Source organism: Alosa sapidissima, chromosome 21, assembly GCF_018492685.1.
Source record: "Alosa sapidissima isolate fAloSap1 chromosome 21, fAloSap1.pri, whole genome shotgun sequence".
NCBI lineage: Eukaryota > Metazoa > Chordata > Actinopteri > Clupeiformes > Clupeidae > Alosa > Alosa sapidissima.
This window is the reverse complement of record NC_055977.1, coordinates 23672849-23697646: the sequence shown is the minus strand read 5'-3', so window position 1 is coordinate 23697646 and position 24798 is coordinate 23672849. Positions and strand designations below refer to the sequence as shown.

Genomic DNA, 24798 nt, shown 5'->3' with positions numbered 1-24798 from the left:
ATAAAATGGAAGAAAGACTTAGTGCCTCACACACTAAAAATAAACAACTTAATCGAATATTGAAATCGCAAAAAGGAGGTAGGGGAGCGAGAAAGACCAATATTTTCCTTTGAGCAACGGAGACAGAAATAATGGATAGCCCACAATGGTTTTATGCCTCTCTCTGTGAAACGCTTCCAGGAGGGACGACGGGAATCCTATTTTCAGGCCCTCCGAGCCTCGTTTTAGCTCAGCTTGTATATGTCATATGGGAGCTGAGGAGAAGAAGTGGTATCCCAACCAAATTCTTTGGTTAACAGTCATGATGCATGTACTTGATGGGCCCTGGGTGCCAAATACCTTCCAGAGGTTTCCAACCAGCAGTACCAGCAGTTCTGACCAAGGACATATATGCAGGAGGGACTCTGTGGAGGAAATTTTATAAACAGACTGCACCTAACTAACTAGGTGTCCTTCTATTACACTAGATTTTCTTTCTCTTTTTTTTTGGGAGGCATCTGAGGTAAAGACTTGGTCTCCATGGGAATATGAGGTCATAGCACCTCTAAAATAGCAGGAAAAAGCAGCTGTCAAACTCTTTTCTTTCTGCCCCAAATCACTGAGCCACAGAGCTATGTCCCCCTCCTCGAGAATGTGAATTTATTCGAACGAAATGTCACGTCCATTCCTCAAAGTATGGGCTGAGTTGTCAGCTGACCGTTTTTTTTTTTAAAATATCATCTGGTCTTGTGGTAATTCTAAATCTTTCTAGCGAGAGAGGCGGCCACAAAAAGCTTTCAAATCAGTTTTCCCCACAGCTTGAAAAGGAAGAGGGGGGGGCTTTGCCACTTACTCCCCATGCAATGGCTGACGACAGAGAAGGGCTCGGGAGTGACCTTTAAGTCCTTTTCAGCGGAGACACCCATCAGGCCACACTCTGGTGTGACCTTTTTGTCAGGCTTCGGGAAACCACTAGTTCATTGTGTGCTGTTTTCCGTCCATTTTAAACTTACAAAAATCTAAATCAATCTATAACAGAAGCACCAATAGGCACACACAAACACACACAGAAAAATAATACACGAATGAGCAAAACAGTGTGAAGTGAAAACTTACTGTCCCCCAAAGTCGACGTAGAGCCAGCGCTGTAGGAGCTCGTAGGTCACCAGTGTGACTCCGAACTGAGGTGAGGATCGGAACACTCGAGCTGGAGGGCGAAATCAATTACTCTCAATTAGCAGCGTTTCAGAACGAGACGGCTGCAATCAGACCGAGCCTTTAATCACGTGGCCTAAATCAGGTCAAGTCTCACCTTGAAAAACCTCAACAGATGCTTACGAGCAAGTGACATAATGCACAGGCAATACTTCACCTAACTCAGGCTAAACTAGATGTACCGCATAGCGGTACAAAATATGACCGCCGCTCAGTCCTCCGTTCCGCGAAAATAAATCACACTTCAATTTGTCTCCATATTTTACTCCATCCCCCACTCTTGAAACTTTTGTGTATGCTTGTTTGGCATGCCTGAGTGTGTGTGTGCGGCTGCACAGAAAGTAGCCTACTGGTGCTGAAAAGGTGAATAGATTGTAGAATAGCCAAAGAAGATATAGCATTGTTATAAAACCTTTAAAATCTCTAAACAATCACAAGTTGGGCAGTTCATCACAGTTCATCCATTGCAACTGGATTGATGAAAGGTCACTTACACCTGTAGGCTACATTGTATTTGGGAAAAGCAAAAGGTATCAGCATAATGTTATTTATTTATTTATTTATTTATTTTTTATGTATTTATAAACAAAAACATCTCTGTCAGTTCCATGCCGTTTTCAACAGCTATCAAAAACAAAGGTCATTTTTGGATGGATGGATTTTTTGTGAATGTTTCTTCTTCTACATAAGATTTTAGTCATCTTTAGTTCATGTAATACTTTATTGTCAATGCACAAATTAAGTAACAGTAGTCTGAAACATTATTGTTAATGCACAAATTAAGTAACAGTAGTCTGAAACGAAATGCTGTTTTACATCTAACCAGTGGTGCAAATAACTGACATGTCCAAATGGGCCTTGATGAAATGCGTCGCTAGACTGTTCATACACATTTTAACGGGCCAAAGTTGAAGAGCTTTTGTCCGTTATTGTTCGTGCAAATATAGGCTGATTCATGTTCCCTTGCATTGTGTAACTGAGGTCCATGGCTAGTCTGGCTTTCATCAGACCAAGCTCAATCTTTTAAGAAATCAAAAAATAAATAGCGGGCAGATCAGGCTGGGTTCACCCAGCCTAGTCCATAGGCACCCGATATTGTTTAATTTTCCGATTGAGATATACACGCTCTGGCTATTCTAAATGCAAAAATGCATCAGGGAGTTATGACAAAACGGTAACTAACTAGATCCTAATAGAAAGCTGTTAGCTTCCCTAAGCTACAGGTAGGATTATAAGGTAGGCCTATTTACAACATAAATTGTCAATAGGCTATGCTGGCGACACAAATAAAATCTCCTTTGGAAACCAATGGCTTACGCCTTACAGTATCAAGCGGACTTAAACTGCCATATTGTGGCGAAAAGTTGTAATAACATTCACGCAGCTCCATGAGTCAAGGAAAGCGCGAATGAAGTAGCCACTTCTAAATGGGACCCACTACACAGTTGCTTAAGGTGTGTTGCTAAAGCAGCCATAATGAAATGAAGGTGTCATTGTTTGGATACTTCACACACACATGCTTTTTAATTTCACAGACTACAACTACCAAGCTGGAATCAAAGCACATCGATTCCCCTCTCACACCCTGCACGCACTTAAAACAAAATAAACAGGCGTCTCAGTCTCACGCATGTATAGGCAAAACTGTATCAGACCGGTGTAACGTTGGTAAATCTTCCATTGCACAGAATGATTTTGTAGCACGTGCAATAAATGACAGTCGAAAGATACAAACAGTGCTGCTATCAATTTGCTTGGTATAACCGCATTTATAGTTTTCTACAAATGCAATCAATCAAATGGGCCTCCATCACTCAACCAACGCTAACGGTAACATTACCTAGGTCCTTATTGATATTACAAGATTAACGTACCTGCAGTAAAAACCAAGCATGTCCGATAAACATCCTCAGATTTATTTCGGCTTCAAGAAGAAATGGGAATTACACGGGGTTGGGGGTGGTGGTCCCCGGGGACGAAATGAAATTTTTCCGTAAAAGTCTAGTGGGGCTACATACCCACCAAATTTCATGTACCCCGGTGGTTCGGTGTCCCGGGTATCAATGACCAAAAATTCAGGAAGTAGATGACGGGAAAAATTCTTGAATTGTGTGCATGTGTGCGTGTACAAGTTTATGTTTATGTGTGTGGGTGTGTGTGTGTGTGTGTATGTGCGTGCTTGTGTGTTTGCCTGCGTATGTGTGTTTGTGCATGTGCATGCATGCGTACATACGTCTACTGTGTGAGTATGTGTCATACGTATGATTACTGTAAATGTATGTGTGTGCGTGTGTATCTGTTTATGCACATGTGTGCACATGGAATGGGTTAACATGACCCCTGGAGGCAAACATACGGAAAAAATTGGTCATCCTAGGCCCTACAGTTCTCAAGATATTCACAGAGAACTGTGTCTACCCTACCCTCCTTTCGGGGGGTCCAGTCCAGCGGGGGGGCTACAGATCAAAACGAAAAATGACGGTTCCATGCTATCCATGTGGGGGTACATGCCCACCAAGTTTTGTGTACCCCGGTCTTTCAGTGTCCTGGGAATCCTTGTTGGTGTACATCACTAAATGTACACATAAATTATTTTATTGTAAGGCCCCCCATGAACGAAAGTACACAAAACTTGGCATGCATTCGGAGGGTGTCATAATGATCCTACACTTTTAATTTCGTGCAGTTTTGACCTTGTCAGCCAGAGATATTGTGATGAAAACACCTAATTTTTTGCTTTTTAATTTTTAACTAGGTGGCGCTATACATGAAATAAGTGGTAATGGGATGGGTTGACATGCCCCCTTAAGACCAACATACATAAAAAAGGTGGACCTCCTAGGCCCTACGGTTCTCGAGATATTCACAGAAAACTGTCTCCGGCCACCTACAGGCCAGTTGGTGTATAGTAACATAAATTAATTTATTGTGTGGCCCCCCATGAACAGAATTCCACAAAACTTGGCGTGCATACAGAGGGTGTCATAATGATCCTACACTTCCAATTTCGTGCAGTTTTGACTACGTTAGGTCACAGATACCTTCAATTACAACACCTCATTTTTAATTTTTTGTGTTTAACTAGGTGGCGCTATACATGAAATGAGTGGCTTCGCTGCGCGGCGGTCATAATAAAAGTCTACTGAAACTAGATGAGAAGTTGTGACTAACTTCTCATAAGAATTCTAAAGTGAACTCAAGAAAAGAACTTGAGTCCCTTTATGACCCTGAGTCCTGAAACCGCTATTCTACTGAAAGACAATGCTCCACTGAGGGTAGTCCCAGAATTCCTCAATGTTCATTGGCGCTCTTTACCTGAGGCTCCTTTCCAGAGGGCACGAGGGCCCTCTTCATGTAGAATCTTCCAGAAGCAGTCAATGACTCCACTGTAAGTGGTCTGGCCCGCGCGGGCAGCCACTTGTAGTCGGGTCTTGATAACATCTGCTGGGGTCACCAGGGATGCGGCAGGCATGCCTATGGGTACGAACAGGGGCACATTAACGGAGGTTAAGACGACCGGAGTGCAAACGAAAGCCTTGCCAGCGTGGTTGCCTGGGAATTAGCTCAGCGGTCGCATGTACTTCAGCCAGTGCACAAACACAAACATTCACCAGCGCTCAGCATTTCTAACATCTTAAAATAATTTCACCCACATACAGTATGTACACCTTATAGTGCATATGTAATTGGTCTTCTCTATTGGAGTACATGCAAAACTAACTTTTCCCAGGTGCCGTCCCCGCCCCCACCCCTTAAGATAGCCACACTTCAACACAAAGGAGACGACTTTGACCTTTGTCTCAAAGACGAATGCATGCCAGAGGTCACATGGCTATGTTAACTACACAGACACGAACATCAGGTGCAATGTGCTATCCTCAGGTGCAATGTGCTATCCTCGCTCCCATCACCTGTGTTTGGAAAGTGTCTGAGGGCCGTTCGGACAATGAGGCGTGATGAAGGTGCGTATGCTTCGTGTTGACCGAAGGCCATGAAGTCTGAGCCACACCGCTACTGCCAGCACTTCAGCCCTGAATGGCCTCAATCATCGAGTGCTTTTTTTTTTCTCAGCCAAGGAGATTCATTAGCATTACAGGCCTCTTCAGAGTGGACGGCAAGTCATTTATTTCACTTCATGAAGAAATCTACTTCAGCTCAGACATACAAACACACCGACCCCCCACCCACCCACACGCATACACCCACAACCACCAACACAGACACACACTACTATGCTACAATACTCAAACAATACACTAACTTCTAACCACACTTTCTATTCAGTCTGTTTTTCTTTCTCTTTTTCTACCCTTCTTTCTTTCCTATTTAATTTCTTTCTTTCTTACTTACTTTCTTTCACTTCTTACCCTCTAGTTGAGTTGTTTATACATAGCCTAAGTGTTTGAGGTTGTACTGGGGGAAGTGGCTCCGTGGAGGAGCGGCACAGGCAGCGTGTGCATGTCCATCAGCAGGCTCAGACCAGCCAAAGACTGAGGGCCCCATGTTAACTTAAATACACCCTTCAGCCCATTAAACCCTATGGCATTTATTTAAAAGCATCTCCTCAAAAAAAAAAAAAAAAATCAAAAATCAAGAAAAAGCTTTACAGTACAATGTGTGTGCCAAGCATAATCTTAAGTCAGAAACACTTCCATTGCTGGATCCACCATCAAAAGAGCACAGGAGGACATATGTGTCACATCGCTGCTCCTACCGGGTTAAAATAAATAAATTATGAAATAAACTGAATAAATCGAGCGCATAATTCAATTTCCTGAGTCGACTGTAGATCCATAATTGCCTGTTTGCTCCTGACCACTGATTAATGAGGGTGTGAGTGATAAACGCTACGAGTGATGGGGGAGCTTCGAGCCGAAAACCAGATCGCCCAGGAGAGAAAAAAAAAAGAAAAATATGAACTGTGGGGAGCGCCGGACCGCTCACGCCGGTGGCTTTTATATGTCTTTTCCATGTAAGCGCCGCGGCCGCCGATCCAAGTCGCCAAGTGGGCTGAATGGGGAGAGAATGGCAATACCGACACATCTATCAGGGAAAAAAGGGATTAGGGATAAATATTCAGTCTCTTTTCAAGTGGCGCTCCAAACCATGCTGGCTTGGCTGCAGCTGTCGTCTTTTAAAAACTGTGTTTTCTTTAAGATAAACCACTAAAGTCAAATATTAAAACAACATTCGATCAAGATCATATTTTATATACCGGGAGGAAAAGGGGGACTTGTAAAAAAAAAAAAAAAAAAAAAGAATTTCGATGTTTGAAAAAAAATGTTTTTTTTGGCTGCCAGTCACCAGTATTGCGGAGGAGATCTGTTTATTGCTCTTGCAGTGCTGGTTGTGCTTTAGAGTTTTTTTTTTATCTTCTTTAACACTCTCTCCGCAGTCAGGGGAGGGACGGAGAGAGAGAAGAGAGAAAGAGAGAGAGAGCGAGAGAGAGACAGCGAAAGAGAGAGAGAGAGAGAGAGGCCGCTTGCCAGCCCCTTATATATTAACAGTGGAAAAATTTCCCGACCTCTTGGCAGCTGCCTTGCGCACACTTCAAAACTCCCGAGCAGCGACTCACTGAGCACTCTAATTAGAGCCGACCGCAGTGGAGCCAGTGGTGGCGTGGCTACTGGAGGGTGGGTGGTGGTGGTGATGGTGGTGGTGGGGGAGAGGGAGCTGGGGGTTTGGTGCCGGCGGCTTACCCGCCAGTGCCCCGGCGAGCAGCATCCTGCTGGGCCCCACGCGGCCGTCCTCGTCGGCGAACGACGCTTTGGTGTGAGCGTAGCACGGGAAGTAGATGGCCGAGAAGGGGATGTCGCGCAGGAAGCAGGCCTTTGCGCCCTGAGAGAAGGAAGAGAGAGACATAGAGAGAGAGAGAGAGAGAGAGAGAGAGAGAGAGAGAGAGAGAGAGAGATGAGAATAAGAACACAGAAGGAGAGTGTGACATACAATCTATGAAGGGGGAAAATGGATTGAAAGTAGTCAATAAAGCACTGTTCAATCCCTGTTTCACTGTTTCAATCCCTCACCCTTGTCCACTGTTTACTGGTTCAAATTTGAATCTTCCAGACAAGCGTTCCTGAGCATACTAAACAACTTCACTTGACTTAAATGCACACTTCAACATGGCATTCTGGAACCAGAAAAGTCATTGAACAACCAATCCCTACTACACCCTGCTATTTCCTATATGTTATATATAATCAACAAGCAAATTAACTTTTGCAATGTGACAACAATAATCACCATTTTAAAGAGAAAAAGAAAAGAAAAGGTAAAGAAAAGAAAAAGAAGTTTAACTGCTCAGTTTTCCATCTCTGAGCAGTGGGGCTGAGTGTGACTGGCACACTGACTAATATCAGGCATGCGCTGTCCATATATGGAAATTCTGTTCTTAGGGCCTTATAAGGATCAGGGTTCAGGGCTTTGAGGATGTGATTACTGGGCAAGGATCAAGTATTTTAAGTCAGATGGGACTAGACTTAGACCTCATAAAGTAGACCAACACTGAGTGTTCAGCTAACGCTAACATTAGCTCTGAATCAAGTCTTGGCTCCGAAGGAAGAAAATAATACTGTTAGCGCTGCTAGGCTTGGTAGCCACCAGCAATATCTATAATGTATCATGACATTTTGAAAATAAAGGATTTATTTTGATCAACCCACTATTGAGACCGAAAGAGGAGGGAGGGGAAGAAGAAGAGGGGGAGGAGGGGCGGGCAGGGAAGATTGCTTCACTCTTTCATCGTAAATAAAGCCTGTATCTTCAACCAGATTGGGTTTCCCTCGCACTCTACCAACTGGCCTGTCGCCAGCCAAAGAGAAGGGGCTTGGTGGGTAGAGGATGTGGGTGTGGGGTAGGGAGGGGTAGTGTAGTGTGTGTGTGTGTGTGTGTGTGTGTGTGTGTGTGTGTGTGTGTGTGTGGGTCCCACTCACTCTCCTCCACTGTGGCGTCGGGCCCAGCTGGGAGTGTCTGGGACCAGCCTCAGCTTAAACTTGTGTGTGTGTGTGTGGGGGGGGGGGGGCCCTCTCTCAGGTGCCGGTGCACAGATACCTGGCAGGTGGAGCTGTAGCCCCTCTGGAGCCCTTTCAGAAACGCTCCCTCTTCCAGGGCTCTCCCAGTGCTCAGTGGCTTACCCACCCTCCACCCCCCCTCCACCCTCCCCCTCTCCCTCCCTGGGTCGCTGGCTCGGCCCCCTCCCTGGCAGGTAGCCTGCTGGAGGGGCCGCAGATAAGCATCGGCCCCCAGGAGCACCAGGCCCCGGCCCAGCCGCCTCCTCGAGCCTCTGCCTGGCACAGGCTCCGCAGTGGGCCCAACGGTGGGAAAAACCATGCGGCGTGTGTGTGTGTGTGTGTGTGTGTGTGTGTGTGTGTGTGTGTTCATGTCCACCCCATGAGAGTGTCTGTGGATGCATTAGAAATATGTTTGTGTTTAAATGCTCTTTGTGTGGATGTTGGCATATGTGCATGTCTGTGTCTTAAGTGTGTATTTCTTAGGAATAGGCATGAGAGAGAATATCCTTATGTGTGATAACTCAAGATAGTCGGGGTCACAGTGGAAAGATACAAGTTTCCACTATAAGATAAAAGTCTACTGTAGGTTCCCTGATGGGGAGACATGGCTGTGTCAGAGGTGTGTGTGTTGAAGGTATGCATGTATGTGTGACGTGCTAAGAGTGTGTCTGTACATCTGCATACACCTGTATACGCATGTGTGTGCACAGAAATGCATCATTTGTCAAAGTATGCCAACAGCACAGAAGCAACATTCCATACATACCCCTTTCTGTCTGGGTATTGAATTTGTTGCCACGTGTGTACACAACAGTTATGTGTGTCCAGCCTGTTTTTGTGTGCACAGACATGTATGGATGTGTGTGTGTGCATATGTGTGTTTATGTGTGTGTGTGTGTGTGTGTGTGTGTGTGTGTGTGTGTGTGTGTGCATATGTGTGTTTATGTGTGTGTGTGTTAATGTGTGTGTTTATGTGTGTGTGTGTGTGTGTGTGTGTGTGTGTGTTAATGTGTGTGTGTGTGTGTGTGTGTGGTGTGTGTGTGTGTGTGTGTTGTGTGTGTGTGTGTACACATGTGAGTGTGTTTATGTGTCATCTCTATGGCAGTGTGTATTCAGCAGCTGTAGTGTTGGAGGCAGCAGTGATCATGGGAATGGAAGAGCGGGAAGGAGGTGGTGTTGGGGGTGCGGTGGGGCGGTGTTGGGGTGGGGTGGGGTTGGCTGGCTGGATGACTGGAGGAGAGAGAGAGGAGACTGGAGGGGGGGGGGGGGGGGGGGGGGGGGGGCTGACGCGTCTGACAAAGGCAGCTCTGTGCGCGGGCTGGGGCCTGGAGGAGACAGGCCCGTCTGGGAGAGGCAGGCCGGAGCGCGTCTCCCGCCGTCAATGCACATTGTCTGCGCCGCTCAGGAGACACCACGCGGGAGGGGAGGCACCGGATTCGGCATTCTTGCACACACGCACGCGCACAGACACACACACACACACACACACACACACACACACACACACACACACACACACACACACACAGAGTGATACCTGCAGAGATGTGGACTGCACACCTACGCACACACATACCTATACATATACTTATGCTCACAGCAATTTGGACTCTCTGTCTCACACACACACACACACACACACACACACACACACACAACTATGCACACACCGAAGCCTCAGAAACACACATATACACTGCCACACACCTATGAACACATACCTAAATATACAGTATGACGAACATCTATACTAAAGTATACATGGACCGACATACTGACACACCCCCCCAAATGCACTTACCTCCGTAACCCCCCCACCCACCCCTCTTTTTCCATATCTCCTTTTTCTGAAAGTTAAAACCTCTTTTCCCACGACTGACTGACAGACAGACAGACAGGTGAAATGTGCACACAATGACCATGCTCTCCCAAGGTCAAACATCCACTTTACAGAGCTCATACCAGCCCTTTATTACACTGTACCAGGAGCAAATTACCTGTGAGGGATATGACTCTTTTCCCACAGACCAGTTATTAATGAGTAAACGTGTTGTTGTAATTTTCTGTAGTTTTTGTTCACTATATTATTCTGTTCTTAACAATACCTTTGGCAATACTGTCCAAACAAACATGCTGATAAAGCAGCATGGGTATGAATTTGAATTTTTCAAACCCAGCAAAGTATTTATCACTAGTAAAATGCATGCATGTCAGTGAATCTTTTGGACGGGGGTCTCAGTATCAGAGAGCAACCGCGGTTCAAAACGTGCCAAAATTTCTGATCACGTTCTTCTTGGGAAGAGGAAGAGATGGAAAAAAACCAAGTGATTTTTTTTGTTAATAAAGAGCAGACGTTTGCGGGGCCTGGTCCACGTGGCCATGCATATTGCCCGGGCCATCTTCACCATTGTTTACACCAAAACACAGGCCGTCCACACAGAGAGAGAGACAGAGAGAGAGAGAGAGAGAAAGAGAGAGAGAGGGAGCCCTCCACCGCACCCCTCCGTCCACTCCCTCCTCCGCCCCTGACCTCAAGAATGCCGAGCACTCTTCCCAACGCACAGCGACAGCCAGCCAGCTAGCTCCATCAGAACCCAGAGAGAGAGAGGGAGGGAGAGAGAGAGAGAGAGAAGAATGATAGAATGAAAGAGACACGATGGACAGAATCAGAGGGGGAGAGAGAGTGGAGAAAGAGATGGCCCCATGGACAAAACAGAAACCACAAAAGACGGTGCCTGTTACAGTTAGCCCACATTAGCATCCCAATTGCTAGCTGACCCCCCCCCCCCCCCCCCCCCCACACTTGACCCAGCATACGGCAAGAGGCTGATATGAGTTTCAGATTGTGTTTGTGTGTGTGTGTGTGTGTGTGTGTGTGTGTGTGAGAAAGAGAGAGAGAGAGAGAGAGAGAGAGGAATGTGTTCTTAAGTGTATATGTGTGTGTGTTCAGACTTGTAGATTACATTGTAGAGGTGGGTCTGTGTTTACATCCATATAAAGCAGCAGGTCTATTCCCGCAACAGTGTGCTTCTGTTTGTATTTTTGTGTGTTTGTGAATCTCTCTCTCTCTCTCTCTGTCTCTGTATATGTGTGTGTGTGTGTGTGTGTGTGTGTGTCTGTGTATGTGTGTGTTTGAGCAATGACCAGCAACAGCAGAGGGGCAGCAGAGAGCTGAGGAGGACACGACACACACCACAGACATCTACTACGTCCTGGATAAATTACAACACCTTTACATGGCAGGTGTCTTCTGAATTTAAGCAACAATATTATATTCATTTATTATTACTACAAATTATTACTAAGTACTAGTTATTAAAACAAAAACAATAATAGCGTTTTCATTTAAAATTGAATAAGTCACTAAAGATGGTGCAAGATGTAATAGAAATTGCTAGTCTTGCCTAAAATGTTAATTTTACCCATTTAATTCTAGTATCTTGTGAGTACAGAAATCACACAAACACAGCTTTGTTCAAGTTAATGAATGTGTCAGAGCGAATAGGACCTACGGTACCTTGTAGAGGCCAAAAAAGCCGAGGTCTCGAATGACGGAGAGTGCGCTGACCCGCGGGCCGGTGGTGATCTCTCCCGCCACCTGAAGACGGATCTTAACGATCTCCAGGGGGTTGGTGAAGATCACCTGGGATCCTCCGGCCTGTTGGAGAGTCAGATGAAGAGGTCAGACACTCCACAGGACCCCCACCCCTCAGAGGAACAACACACACAGGACACTGGGCACTTCATGGGGTTAATCACCTTCACTGAAAACGTTTTTTTTGATATCTGGCACCTGTGATGAAGTGTTTTTGGTATCTTACTCCAACACAGTGGCAACAGTCTCATATTTCTAGAAAGGTCTGAAGGAAGTCGTACACAAAACTAAACAAAATACTGGAGGGATACACTGTGCCAACCAAAACCATTTGTTGAAATTTCACGCTAGTTGAACTTAACTGATATTCAAATCTGTTTGACGTAGTTTGCTTCCTATTCAAGCAGTTTACTGTGTAAACACTTGTGAGCACAAGAAAACCCGATGAGAGCCGATGACATACGTAGTGGACTGCAATTACATTAAATTCCTAGATTAGGTAAACACAAACTCCAGCTCTGAGAAAACAATTTCTCACATTAAATCATTCTCATGAATCCTGTCAGTTCCATGAAAATCACTAAATAAGGCTAGTCTAGGACTAGAGATGCAAACAGAGCCGTGTTCGGGTCCTCGACTTAAGATAATGACAGACGTCTACGGACAGGAGGCCCTTGCCTCAGGTCTGCTGTCTTACCAGAAAGGGCCACGCCTACCTATCTGTGCCATCGCCTGTAGTTACTGAGTCTGTGCACAGAAGCGAGAGCGCCTGGGCAAAAAAATGCCACCACGCAATTAGATGGAAATCTGTTTCCATGGATTTCTCCTCCGACGTCCAACTCCTGAAAATAAGGCCCTTACTGTTTGTTTGTTGTTTGTCCTCTTTTTCCGCTCTCTCTCTCTCTCTCTCTCTCTCTCTCTCTCTCTCCCTCCCTCCCTCCCTCCCTCTGTCACCCTCTGAGATATAAGAGTCAAATTGTATGTGCGTTTCTATCTTACGGGAAGGATTTAAAAGACTCTCAAATCTGCAAGCGAGCACATTTAGAAGAGAGGGGGGAAAAGAACGCCCCACTTAGTAAGCGTTACCATATTTTAAGGAAAAGATCATAATCGTCTCATTGAAGGAAGGCTTGAAAATAGAATCAGACCCAATGGCCTACACTTCCCTTCCAAAGGAAATTAGGCCAGCCGATGGCAGAAGGCGGCTTGCTCCACGCTTACAGCCACAAACTTAATGGCTATTTATGTGGAAAACGATCTTTTATAGATAATTAGTGCATCAGACTAAGAACGAAAAAAAAAAATGTTTGAGCAAAAAAAAAAGTGGTTTGGCAAGAAAGGCCAAAGTGAAATTCGAAGATTGGCTGCGGCCAAGTCTCAGTTTGCTGTATCAATTGGATACTAATTGGGGAACTTGGGAAACAAACAGGCTTGAGGCCCCGGACACGAAACACGGAGAGAGAGAGAGCGAGATAGTGTATCAACAAGCCCAAGTCGAGTTTATCCAACGCAGACGCTCATCGGAGAAAGAAAGAGTCACGTAGAGAGAGAGTGACAGAGAGAAACCAAGAGACAACTGAGAGAGAAACAAAACCAGAGAGGTACAGATACACACAAACAGAGAGAGAGAGAGAGCGAGAGAGAGAGAGAAGAGAGGGAGAGAGAGGAGGGTCTATTTGATTACAGTGTGACAGAGTCACTGGCGTCCTGATAATTGGGCAGTAATTACAAGGCAAGGTGATCTCCCATGGGACAGGGCCATGAGGCACCTGAGTCGGCCCTCTGAAGCTGGCTGATTGGGACAGAGAGACGGAGCCCCGGATGGACAACAGACACCAAACGCCACTCCTCGCGTCAGCACCTCCATTCATGCTCACACACACACACACACACACAAACTACACAGAAGCACAAACTCATAATCTCTCAAACGTGTATGTACTATGTACATTATACACTTAAGGTTCACAGATATGACAAAGCAAAGATAACACAACAACACAAAGCACTTTGGGTCAATTCTGTTGTGTTAAATGTGCTATATAAATAAAACTGACTTCTCCTGACTTACCCAAATCAGGCAAATGGCAACATATACTCATGCATATAGCAGAACATGTAAAACCATCTTTTCTTCCACACACATAAACACTCACACTCTACTAAGTAAACACTCATACCAAGAGCCTACACACACATGCCCACACAAACCAGTGCGCGCTAATACATTAACAAGCGCTACTTACACACACGCCCAAAGTTTCCACACACAAACACATTCAGACATGCACGCACACCTATGTGACCAACACACGCACACAAGTCTTGCCATGCCGAACAATAGCTTTGCGCCAGAAGCAAGCATTAGGCACCCTCTATTAGCAACCACTTACACTTTCATAGGTGCCGGGAGGGCTTTGAAACAGGGATTACGTGGGTGTGAGCACGTGTGTGTCTGTTTGCACATGCGATTTGTGGGAGTGTGTGTGTGTGTGTGTGTGTGTGTGTGTGTGTGTGTGTGTGTGTGTATTTGCATGCATAGCTGTGTGTGTGTGTGTGTGTGTGTGTGTGTGTGTACGCATGGCCAACCGAGCCGCCTGACTCTTTTTTTCTCTTGCGTTCTTTCGTCTCAAACAATTTAACCGCAGGCCCAACTAACAACCCATTACAAAGGCTTAAAACATTAAGATGTAAATTGTGTCGATTTACAATTCTGCACGGCGAGCGAACAAAAGTCTCCCTGTGTCCCCACCTCCACCTCCACCACCTCCTCCAGCACCTCCTCCGCCCCTCTCTCCTCACCCCACCACCCCTCTCCCTGCTCCAGCCTCTCTTTACGTTGGCCTGGGTGAGTATTTGGAGTAACCCGGCCCCAAATGAGGGCCAGCAAGCCACAGATAAGCATCCAGCCAAAGACCGCAGCGCAGCGGAGCCTGCTGTTCTTACCAAATAATCATTAAATCTTGGCAAGGCTCTGTGGATCGAATTCAGCGCTAACGATCGGAGCGAGATGAAGGGGGGGGGGGGGCAGGACGGGGGGGGGAGAAAGGGAGGAGAGAGGTGGGAGATGGAGGAGGTGGCAGTGGTGGTGGTGGTGGTAAGAGAAGCTACGACTGGCTTTTTAAAGTCTCTGTCTCCGGCTTTTTAAAGAGCTTGACAGCTTCACAATTTCCCATGTGCACTAGAGACGTAGAGGGAAACGGAGATAGAGAGAGAGAGAGAGAGAGAGAGAGAGAGAGAGAGAGAGAGAGAAAACAAAGAGAGAATCTGCTGTTTCCCATCCCTTTCCCATTCACACCTCGGGTTTGATCGCGAGGTGCAAAAATCATCAGCTCCGGGGGTATTTGGAAAGAGCCCCCCACTTGTCAAAATAAACATGAGTGGCATGTGGTGGCGGGCGCCGGGCGAGGTGTCAGCGAGGGCTCGGCTCTCTGACGGGCACGGGGCAGGAAGTGGCGAGGGCGGCGTGCGGGGGGGGCGGGGGGGGGGGGGGGGGATGATGTAGAGGCACGGGGGCCCTGCCAGCACAAACACCGGGGGCTCGGCCTGCATGAAAGGAGCTGTCAGAGGGATCACCAGGATCACACAAGGGGGAAACCTCCACCTCTGAACCACCTCCCACCCCACCCCCACCCCTCCACCACCCCATACCCCCATCACGAGGCTCCCCACGGCGCCGCCATTTAAGATTCCATGGCGACTGATTCCTGCTTGACGTCAGCTAACCACATAAACTCATCAACCCCACACCCATCCTACCCCAGTCCTTCTCAATCGAAATCATCTACTGTGAAAATTATCCAATTAACCAAACCACCTTTTTTTTTTTTTTAATTCACCAACGCTGTGGATAAGTAGACATTGTGAACTCCGATAGTGAGGTCAACGACCGTGTCCTGCCGAAGGGGAGCAGGGGCCAAGCAGAGGAAAAACACAACACAAGTCAAACTTGCATTCATCAGGCTTGAGTGGACTCATAAATATAATGCTTTAGTAATCAGCATCAAAAGCCGCCCAATGAAAGAAGCTCTTTCATGACGAAGAGCATGAAGACACTCTTGTCAGGTACACAGACACTGGGGACCCAAGGGGTGTGTGTGTGTGTGTGTGTGTGTCTGTGTATGTGTGTGTGTGTGTGTGTGTGTGTGTGTGTGTGTGTGTGTCAGGGGGTTGGCTTTGACAGCTCAATGATCAAACGCCTGTGGGCTCTCAGGTAGAAACAGCCCCTTCTCTTTGCCATCCTCTAACCCCCCCCCCCCCCCCCCCCCCCCCTTCGCACCACTGCCCCCATCTGTCTCTCCTCTCCCATGTGCGTCACAGTACGAGAACCTGATCTGAGGTCAGTTCAGATGTCCTTATGCATTCATATACTAAGAACACATCCAGGAAACACCATGGCCCCTCTATCCGCACACACACACATGCACACATACACACATACAAACACAAACATGCATCCACATCCAAAGAACACCATGGCCCCTCCATCCATAGAACTACACTATGCCCCCTGCATACAGACACAACACACCACACACACACACACACACACACACACACACACACACACACAACATAAACACATGCTCAATACAACTAGACAAAGTAGAAAAAACACACCCACAAACGAGGTAAACAGGCACGCGTCTACTCTTTCATACACCCACACACACACACTAACACTAACACAAACACAAACCCACACAGACACTCCATGCCCTTCCCCTCACCCCCCCCCCCCCACACACACACACACACACACACACACCAGCTTTTGAAAAAGCTCCTGCCCTCATGTACCACAATCTCTCTATTCTTCTGCCTTGCTTTGCCAAGCTGCTGTACTTCTCTTCACAAGAGGAACAGATTATGAAAGACAGCTTCCCTTCCCAAAATCACTGAGCATTCTCCTGACCCAGGCGTGAGACTTAACGTGACCACACAACGGCTTAGTGAACAGGGAGACACACAAACAAGTGTAGTGGCAGCAAAAGGAAAGTGGCCTCTGTGTCAGTGTCTGTGAGTGCTTGATTACCTTGCGGGTGTGCTTTGTGTAGTAATCTCTTTTTTTTTCTGTGTGTATGTGTGTGTATGTCTGTCAGGAAAAGTAAATGCGTATGCCTGTGCATGTTTGAATGTGTGACTGCATATGTGTGCTGTGTGAGTGTGTGTGTGTGTGTGTGTGTGTATTAGGGAGAGTTGGGGATGGGGAAAAGTGTCTATGCCGAGGCACTAAGTTGACAGAAGAGGCCTGTTTGCAGTGGGTTTTCAGCCTGGATGGAGGCTGAAGTGGCTTTTCAATCACACAACAAAGGCGTGAGAAGTGTCCCCCCAGGGGAACGACGAGCGAGAGCAAGAGAGAGAGCGAGAGAGAATGAGAGAGAGAGAGAGAGATGTAACTTGAGTCTCGGAGAAGCACCATGCTGAATGCTAAAGACTGTCCTCCACACTGCTGTCACTGTAAAGGATACAGTGGGCCTACTCAAGCACTGTCAGTTTCAGAGCGTCTGCACAGTATTGAGAGGTAAAGTGACAATGAGAAAGTATTTTTGCTCATCATGTAAAATGTGTTGAACTGCTGTTGGTTAAAGTACTGTAGGTATATACTCATGACTAGTGCCAATGCAGGACACACACACCTCTCAATCCAGAACTAGGAGCACTTGCACCATGGAACTGAACCAAAGTCACCTTTTTCACTCTACAGGTAAAATGAGTGGGTGTGTACAGTCTCTAGTTGAAATGTATGTATGCCTGCACACACACATACAGTGAAAGTACAAAATGAAACCAGGACGGAGAAAAAGTCGAAGAGGTGACACATGGGAAAATACTCACACATGCTCCTCCCAGGATCTCAAAAGGTAAAGGGACCGAGCCGTCCTTTAGCATGGTCTTCCCACGGACAAAGTCATTCACCTGGAAGAGAGACAGTGGGATTTCACACATACCATACAACGAAGCATGACGCATTCAGAGACATCTGAGAAAAGACCCAACACGCACACGTGTGGTATAAGAGCAGAGCAACAAAGTCTCATGTAGCACGTTCATACTCAGATGATGACGGAGGAAGGTGCTAATACCAGTGAGTGACAACAGTAGAGTGTTCGTGTCACACTTACATAATTAAACAAGCGTACTGTTATTTTGACACGACCCACCACCACACACATAAGGTATGCACACCTAACAGGCAACAAACAAGCTTATGATTAGGATGGAACTCTTTCACTTCCACTGGTTAAGGTTATACTTGTTGCAGTGAGTAACGCACACACACACACATACATACATACATATATACATATATATATATATATATATATATATATATATATATATATATATGTTATATAAACGTTATATGGGATTTCAAGAGTTTATCAGGGACCCAGCAGATGGGGAGATGGCGGGAGCTGTTGTGTGGATCTGGTGTGATGGTGAAAAGCCCCAAGGCCATGTGCCTATAGGGCCAGGCGGAGGGTGGGGTTGGGGGGTGTGGTTGAGGGGTGGGGACAGGGGTTTGGGGGTGCTGGGTCGGCGTGGGGCCGGTGCGGTGAAAAAGAAAGCACTTACTGTAAGCTTTATGGCTTTCTCGGGGGCCACACCCAGAAGCTGCGGCAGCAAACCTACAATTAGGAAACAAGATGATTAAAAAAGAGAGGAGGTGCTGTGTGTGTGTGTGTGTGTGTGTGTGTGTGTGTGTGTGTGTGTGTGTGTGTGTGTGTGTGGAGGGGGTGGCGTGGTAGGGAGGAAGTAGGACCATTGGGCCGTGTGCGGAGTCTCCTCAATGCTCCAAGCGGGCCACTGCCCTAGCGAGAGCCGCACTGCCTGGCGCTAATGAAAGCTACTGATGTGGCGGCGCTTCGACATCAGGAGGCTTAGCGGCGTTCCCCGCGTGAAAGAAAAACCAAAGCCGTCCCTCCACCCTCCCCTCACTCCTCATCCCATCTCCAACCAAAAAAAAAAAAAACGAAACAGGAAAAGGAAAACGTTAAAACCCAAAAGTTTACACAGCCCTCAATTACAATGCAAAGCTCTTTAGGCTGGATAAAAATAAACAGGAAAATAATCGAATTTGGGGAATCGCAGGAACACCCAGCACATCCCACCAACCCCGTCCCCCTCCCCCCCTACGCAACCCTTACACCCCAAAATACAAACAAACACTCTTAACGCTGGTGGTGGTATGGGTTGGTTGAGCGAGTGAGACAGAGAGAGAAAGAAAGAGGGAGAAAGAAAGAAAGAGAAACAGCAAGAAGGAGAGATGTAGGCCCCACAAACACAGAAGCAGCACAAACATATCATTAGACCGGCTTCTGGGGAGCATGAAAGCGGCACCGCACGTGGGCCCTGTTTGCCAAAGCCGCTCGGGGGAAGAACCGCACGCATCATTTTTATATTAAATCGCCCATTACGGCTTAAGCTCGCGCTGCGCTCTCCCTCCACTGGCTTTGTTTGTACAGGCCTCCAGAGACGACGACGTCATCTGTTGTTTCCAGCACACACAGACAAAAAAACGAGAAGTCTCGGAACGCTTTTTTTTATTATCTTAATGCACACCTTCCTCACGGTGTGCTGCTCCAGAGAGAGTTAATGTGTGCGGGAATGGAAAACATTCTTAGCAGTAGCGTCACTGTGACATTATGGGGGTATATATTTATAAGACACCCCCCCTCCCCCCAAACAAAAAACGTTGTAAACACACTTGTAGGCCTCCTTCGTTATTTTCTTGGATGGGCTGGAACAAAACTACCTAATTCTCAGGAAAGGAGATGCTTTGTAAAGCCATAACGCTAAGAGGGGAAAGTAGACCATCATTGTTGGATAATGACAGAAGGGTCTTTGTGAGCTGCAGGGTGGGGGCTCTCAGAATTTCTTGTTTTTTGTCCACCCACCTCACTTTCTGAAGGCCACGCGGGAGAGCACGCTGTCAATCATAACTGGAGATTTCAAAGGGAACTCCACTCCATCCCATAAGGTTGTTCTGCTCCCCCATACACACACTCCACGCTCTCTAAAAGCTGAGCGTAGGTAGTCATTATCTCAGTTCGACTGAGGCCACTGGCATTGGTGCACTAGCACACGTCATTGTTATCTACCTGCGTTGGTATGCGCCCTTTCTCTGCAACGCACAATGTCCTCCAAAGCTCCCTGAGGTCACCCCAATCACTTCAAAGCACACAGGGTCGAGGGAAGATGACCCTTCTCTCTCCTCATCTTTCTCCTACTCTCTCCCTCTCTCGATTTTCATCCTAACAAACCTGCTCTCTCTCAGGTTCTCTTCCACAGGGGTGTGGGGTGGTAGGTTGAGCCATTTGGGGATTTTCTGGGCATAGGGTCAGAGAGAAAATGGATATTTCTCACCATCTCTAAGGCTCTCTCCTTCTCTAAGTCCACTTACAAGCTGTTCTCACTCGGGTTCTCTCTCATATCTCAAAAGAAGGATGGGGTGGGGGGATTTGGTGGGCACAGGTCAGAGGAATTATGAACATTCTCTCCTACTTTCTCACCATCTCAGTTTCTCTGTTTCACTCTCGGAACTGATTGAGAGTGAGTGCGGTTTCATTTTATTCAATTATTTTTTTTTCTTTGGTGTGTGAGAGTGTATGTAAGAGTCAAAAGTCTCTCTCTCTCTCTCTCTCTCTCTCTCTCCCTCCCACCAGTGTGTTCTGCCGTCCCCACTGACCTCGGTAGAGGCCGAAGAAGCCCTCGTAGCGCACCACCTTCTTGAAGCAGTCGAAGCTGTTCTTGTACATGAGCTCGTCCACGAAGGAGCCCGTGCTGCGCTGGTTCTGCATGCGTGTCTTCACCAGGTCGATGGGGTAGACAGCCGTGGCGCCCACCGCTGTCACCAGCCATGGGATGTGTGTGTGTGTGTGTGTGTGTGTGTGTGTGTGTGTGTGTGTGTGTGTGTGTGTGTGTGTGTGGAGGGGGGAGAGAAAGAGAGATGCGTCAAGGAGAGGAAAAGGAAGAATGGGAAAAACAAGACGATTTGCGTTTCAAGCCGCTAACTAGCGCCTCGCTAACACTTAATCAGCTTGAAGGTGGAACATTAGACGGGGAGGGTGGTTTTGAAGAACAGAAGATCAAACGCTGGTAAGAAAAAACACACACACACACTCACACACACACACACACACAAGAACAAGAAAGGGGGGAAAGACGGAAAAGAGACGTCAGGGAGATTTCAACCTCATCAGTCAAGTCTTATCTGGTGGCATTTTTCTGCTGTCTCTTTGCGCCGGACACAAAGAAGGTGGGTTGGGGGAGTCGAGGGTGGGGTTGGGGGGAGGGGGGTGGTGGGGGGGGTTTGCTACGCCGGCAGGTTTAATTAAAGAGCAGCTGGGCCGGGCGCTACCTGCTCATTAGGCTGTCTCTCTATGCTGAGCCAGTCTGGAGCCAGGCGCATACCCGCCCCGCCACTGTGCCACACCGCACCGCACCACGCCACGTCGCACCCCTCCTCTCCCCTCCTCTGGCTCCCTACTCAGCCCTGATCGCTGACAGGTAGCTGAGACACTCTGCGGGAGATTCCCACACTCTAAGATGGATGGGCTCTCCACTTGAGGAAACCGTAAGGGGCTCCATCAAGACCCCATTTATTACACAATACTTTTTCCAACCACCCATCTGTAAATCTTTAGGGCAATCAGCTTTAGAGAGGCATTTCATCTATAAAATTATTATGAGGTCGGGAATGGACTTTCTCGAAACAGGAAACCATGGCGAGTTCAACTAGTTTGAATCTGTTTCACACACAGAATACTTCTGTGTCCAAAAAGCAGGCCCAGATGAGAATGCTTCCGATTTCCCTACACAAGAGAGTAAAACTTTTGGATTGGAATCTACATTCAGAACTCCTTTCCTCTCCCACAACAGCACAGATAACACTCTACTCCCCAAAGCAGGGCAGAGGGAGGGATTTGCCCCCCACAACCCCCTCCATTCCCCCCCCCCACTTCAGCAGGCAATAGAGAGGCCTTTGTGTCATCCCCCGTGAGGGTAGCTGAGGACTGGGCAGGTCAGGGTGGTGGTGGTGGTGGAGGGTTTTGTGGAGGCAGGTACAGGGGTGGTGCACAATGATCCGTGACCGACTGGCTGACTGCCTGGCCGAGCACCGCCCCCCCTGGCCAGCCCCGGGCAGAGCCACTCACCTCCGGCCACGGAGCCCAGCATGAAGCGGTACGCCGACTCAGCCACCTGGACCAAGATGGTCCGAGAGCTGCCACCCGTCTGCTGCTCAGAGGGGTGGAGGATGGGGGGGGGGGGGGGGGGGGGCAGAGAGAGAGAGAGAGAGAGAGAGAGATAGAGAAAGAGACAGAGCAGATTGGACAGAGTGTGCGAGAGAGAGAAAGCACAAAGTAAAGCAAAACGGAAAAGAAAACAAGTGATAGAGTGAGAAGAAGAGACAGAGAAACAGGTTAATCAGTGAGGTTAATCAGGTTAGTCAGAGGTTAATTCCAAGCATCAACAAGTTAGCACCACCCAACAAGACAGCAGAATGAAGCAGACCGCAGGAAGCGTACGGAAAATATACCCCCACTGATCTCCACCAGACAAACAAACGTCATCATCTAGAATTCCACCACGTGTGTGTCACACACTCGGCATCTGCAATCTGCATGCAAATCACTCCACACCTCAACACTTCACACGCGCCAACAATCAAAGCGTGAGGTATCACAGCGTAGCATCTTTAGCAGTTTTATTTGCTTTTAAAACAACACATCGTCATCTGATGGGGCGAGAAGTGATTTGCATCAGCGCTCGTCTAAGGGCGGAGTGCTCGAGCTCATTTATGACGATCCGTTCAGGCCAATTTAGCTACTTAGCCGCATACTGTTCCCACACCGAATCCCATCAGCTAGAATAACAAAGTGAGGAAAGGCTCGAGGTTAGTGTTGGTGCAGGTGTGTAAATTCACACGTCCTATTGTTTTTGTTTTTGGTTTATGGACTTTGTGAGTCACTGATGCATTCTGGGTGTTAGTCATGATGGGTGAGTACTGATTCCAGATCAGGGAACTCCATCTGAGCTGTCCAGAAGTGAATGATGTTAGAAAGAGAGGAAGAGTGAGGAGAGAGAATGATTGAAGGGGGCGAGAGAGAGAGAGAGAAATAGACAGATTGAAAGGGACAAAGACCAAAAGAGAGAGATAGTGAAGGGAAGTCTGTTAGTGAAACCATACGAGCAACTGTACATCACATCACTCTCCAGTATAAAGTACCTGTTGCCTTATCTCCCCAGTTCAGTCCTTCTAACCCTTCAGGGCTAGGTGGGGGTGCTACGCTAAGCTGCTGCTGCAGTGTGTGTGTGTGTGTGTGTGGGTGTGTGTGGGTGTGTGTGGGGGGTGGGGGGTTTATAGAGAAAAGTTCTGAAAGTTCTGGAACAGGACCACCTGTCAGGATCCCTTGGAGAGCTGCCTCAACCCCACCCCGACCCAAGTCAAGGCCTCTCTCTCTCTCTCTCTCTCTCCTTCCTCACCCCTGGAGGCTGGGAGCCTGTGGTGGTGTGGTTGGTGAGGGGGGAGAGGGAGAGGGGGATGGGGCGGTTGGTGTGGGGTTGGAGTGGGGTGGGGAGCTGGATGCGGTAGGATTCTGGGAGGAAGGGAGAGGGGCGCTCTGAGGGAAGCAAGCTTGGCCTCCAGCCCTCGCGAGGCCAAACCACAGCCCAAAAGCGGCTCGTTGTGGTGGGACTGGCGTCTCTACCCGGGGCCCCTGCTCCGGACGGCCCAGCCCGGAGGAATAACTCACCCTTCACGCGTCTGGGAGAGGCGCTTCTGATAAAATACAACGACACAAAAAAAGGAACGAAAAGAATACATTTGAGAAAAGAAAACATCGCCTCCTCTCTTTCACTTACTTGCTCTGCTCTGCCTTCTGAAGACAAAAAAAGGTTGAGGAGAGGGGAAAAAACGACATTCGCTCCCAGCCCCCCTTCTTTTATTTTTCCCATCGGAGAAGTTCAGGGTGATCGCTTTCTCCTACTGCTGGGCTTGCATTTAATTTACGGCCATTCCAGATTAGAATTTCAATCTTGACTTTGTTGAAGAGGGTCTCCCATATTTTTCAACTGCATCGAGCCAAACCGAGTCAATATCATATAAGTTACAGCGGAACAGTCACCGAGGGCAAGGCTAAATGGTTAACTTCAAGTCGGGCCTGCAACTGCGCTGCGTTGGCCGCAACTACTCGGTTTAATTAGTTTACATTATGAACGACTTCCTCGCTTGCCAAAATCAAAACCAGTCTCGAGTGCTACGTTTGGCATCCCTTCCCTGAAAAACCTTGATCAACAAACAACAAGCAGCAACATTACGTCCATGGTGGCTCGAAGATTATCTGTGGCGCACAAACAACATAACAGAGATACTTTTGTCTCCCCAAAATGATTACCACCCCCCAAAAAATAAAAAATAAAAAGGAGGGAAAAATCAAATAAAAAAACAAATAAACTCTTTGAACCTTTTTCTGGTTTGACTGACATTTCTACAGTGGGCCTACAGATAGACGAGAAGGGTGGGTGCAGGAACAAACTGGGTTTAGTAACGGAGAACTGTAGTCATTGTGTAAAGTGAGTCACCTGGAAAAGGGAGGATGTAAACAGAAAAGAAAAGAACAGGGGATGGGATTGTGGAGGTTGCTAAACGACAAACAACTTCTCCATTTTTCTTTGTTGCTCGATACCTTACCTGCCGCTGGACTTCTGCTAAATTATATGGCAGGGCCCCTTCCTCCAAGGGCGCAATCTTGTCGATGTCTGTCAATCCGACACGTCTGGGGAAAATAAAACACGAAAAGAACAAACACATCTTGTGAATGTAAAATACAGTCATTCGATCCTAACAGTAGAATGACCCAGAAGTCACAGGATCAAGTGGTCCAGGATGACCTTTACAGGAAAACTTGAGTCGATCATCTTGACCTCAACATTCCGATATGTTCAACGGTAGCCTGAACACTGGCCAATGTCACGTCCCGACATCCATGTGAT

The 24798-nt window shown here is 47.4% G+C and overlaps 1 protein-coding gene across 2 annotated transcripts in view; it reads right to left on the bottom strand.

The window, feature by feature from the left end:
• The window catches only part of LOC121696232 (calcium-binding mitochondrial carrier protein Aralar2), a 47332-nt gene that overhangs the window by 1490 nt on the left and 21044 nt on the right, over positions 1–24798 (bottom strand). For both annotated transcript variants that reach the window (XM_042077592.1, XM_042077593.1), the window contains exons 9-17: positions 24497–24581; positions 21960–22041; positions 20492–20650; positions 18379–18431; positions 17638–17718; positions 11722–11862; positions 6894–7032; positions 4510–4668; positions 1096–1186 (exon numbers count right to left, since the gene is read on the bottom strand). In XM_042077592.1, coding sequence (XP_041933526.1) covers positions 1096–1186; positions 4510–4668; positions 6894–7032; positions 11722–11862; positions 17638–17718; positions 18379–18431; positions 20492–20650; positions 21960–22041; positions 24497–24581 — 990 coding nt within the window. The remainder of the gene's footprint in view (positions 1–1095; positions 1187–4509; positions 4669–6893; positions 7033–11721; positions 11863–17637; positions 17719–18378; positions 18432–20491; positions 20651–21959; positions 22042–24496; positions 24582–24798) is intronic.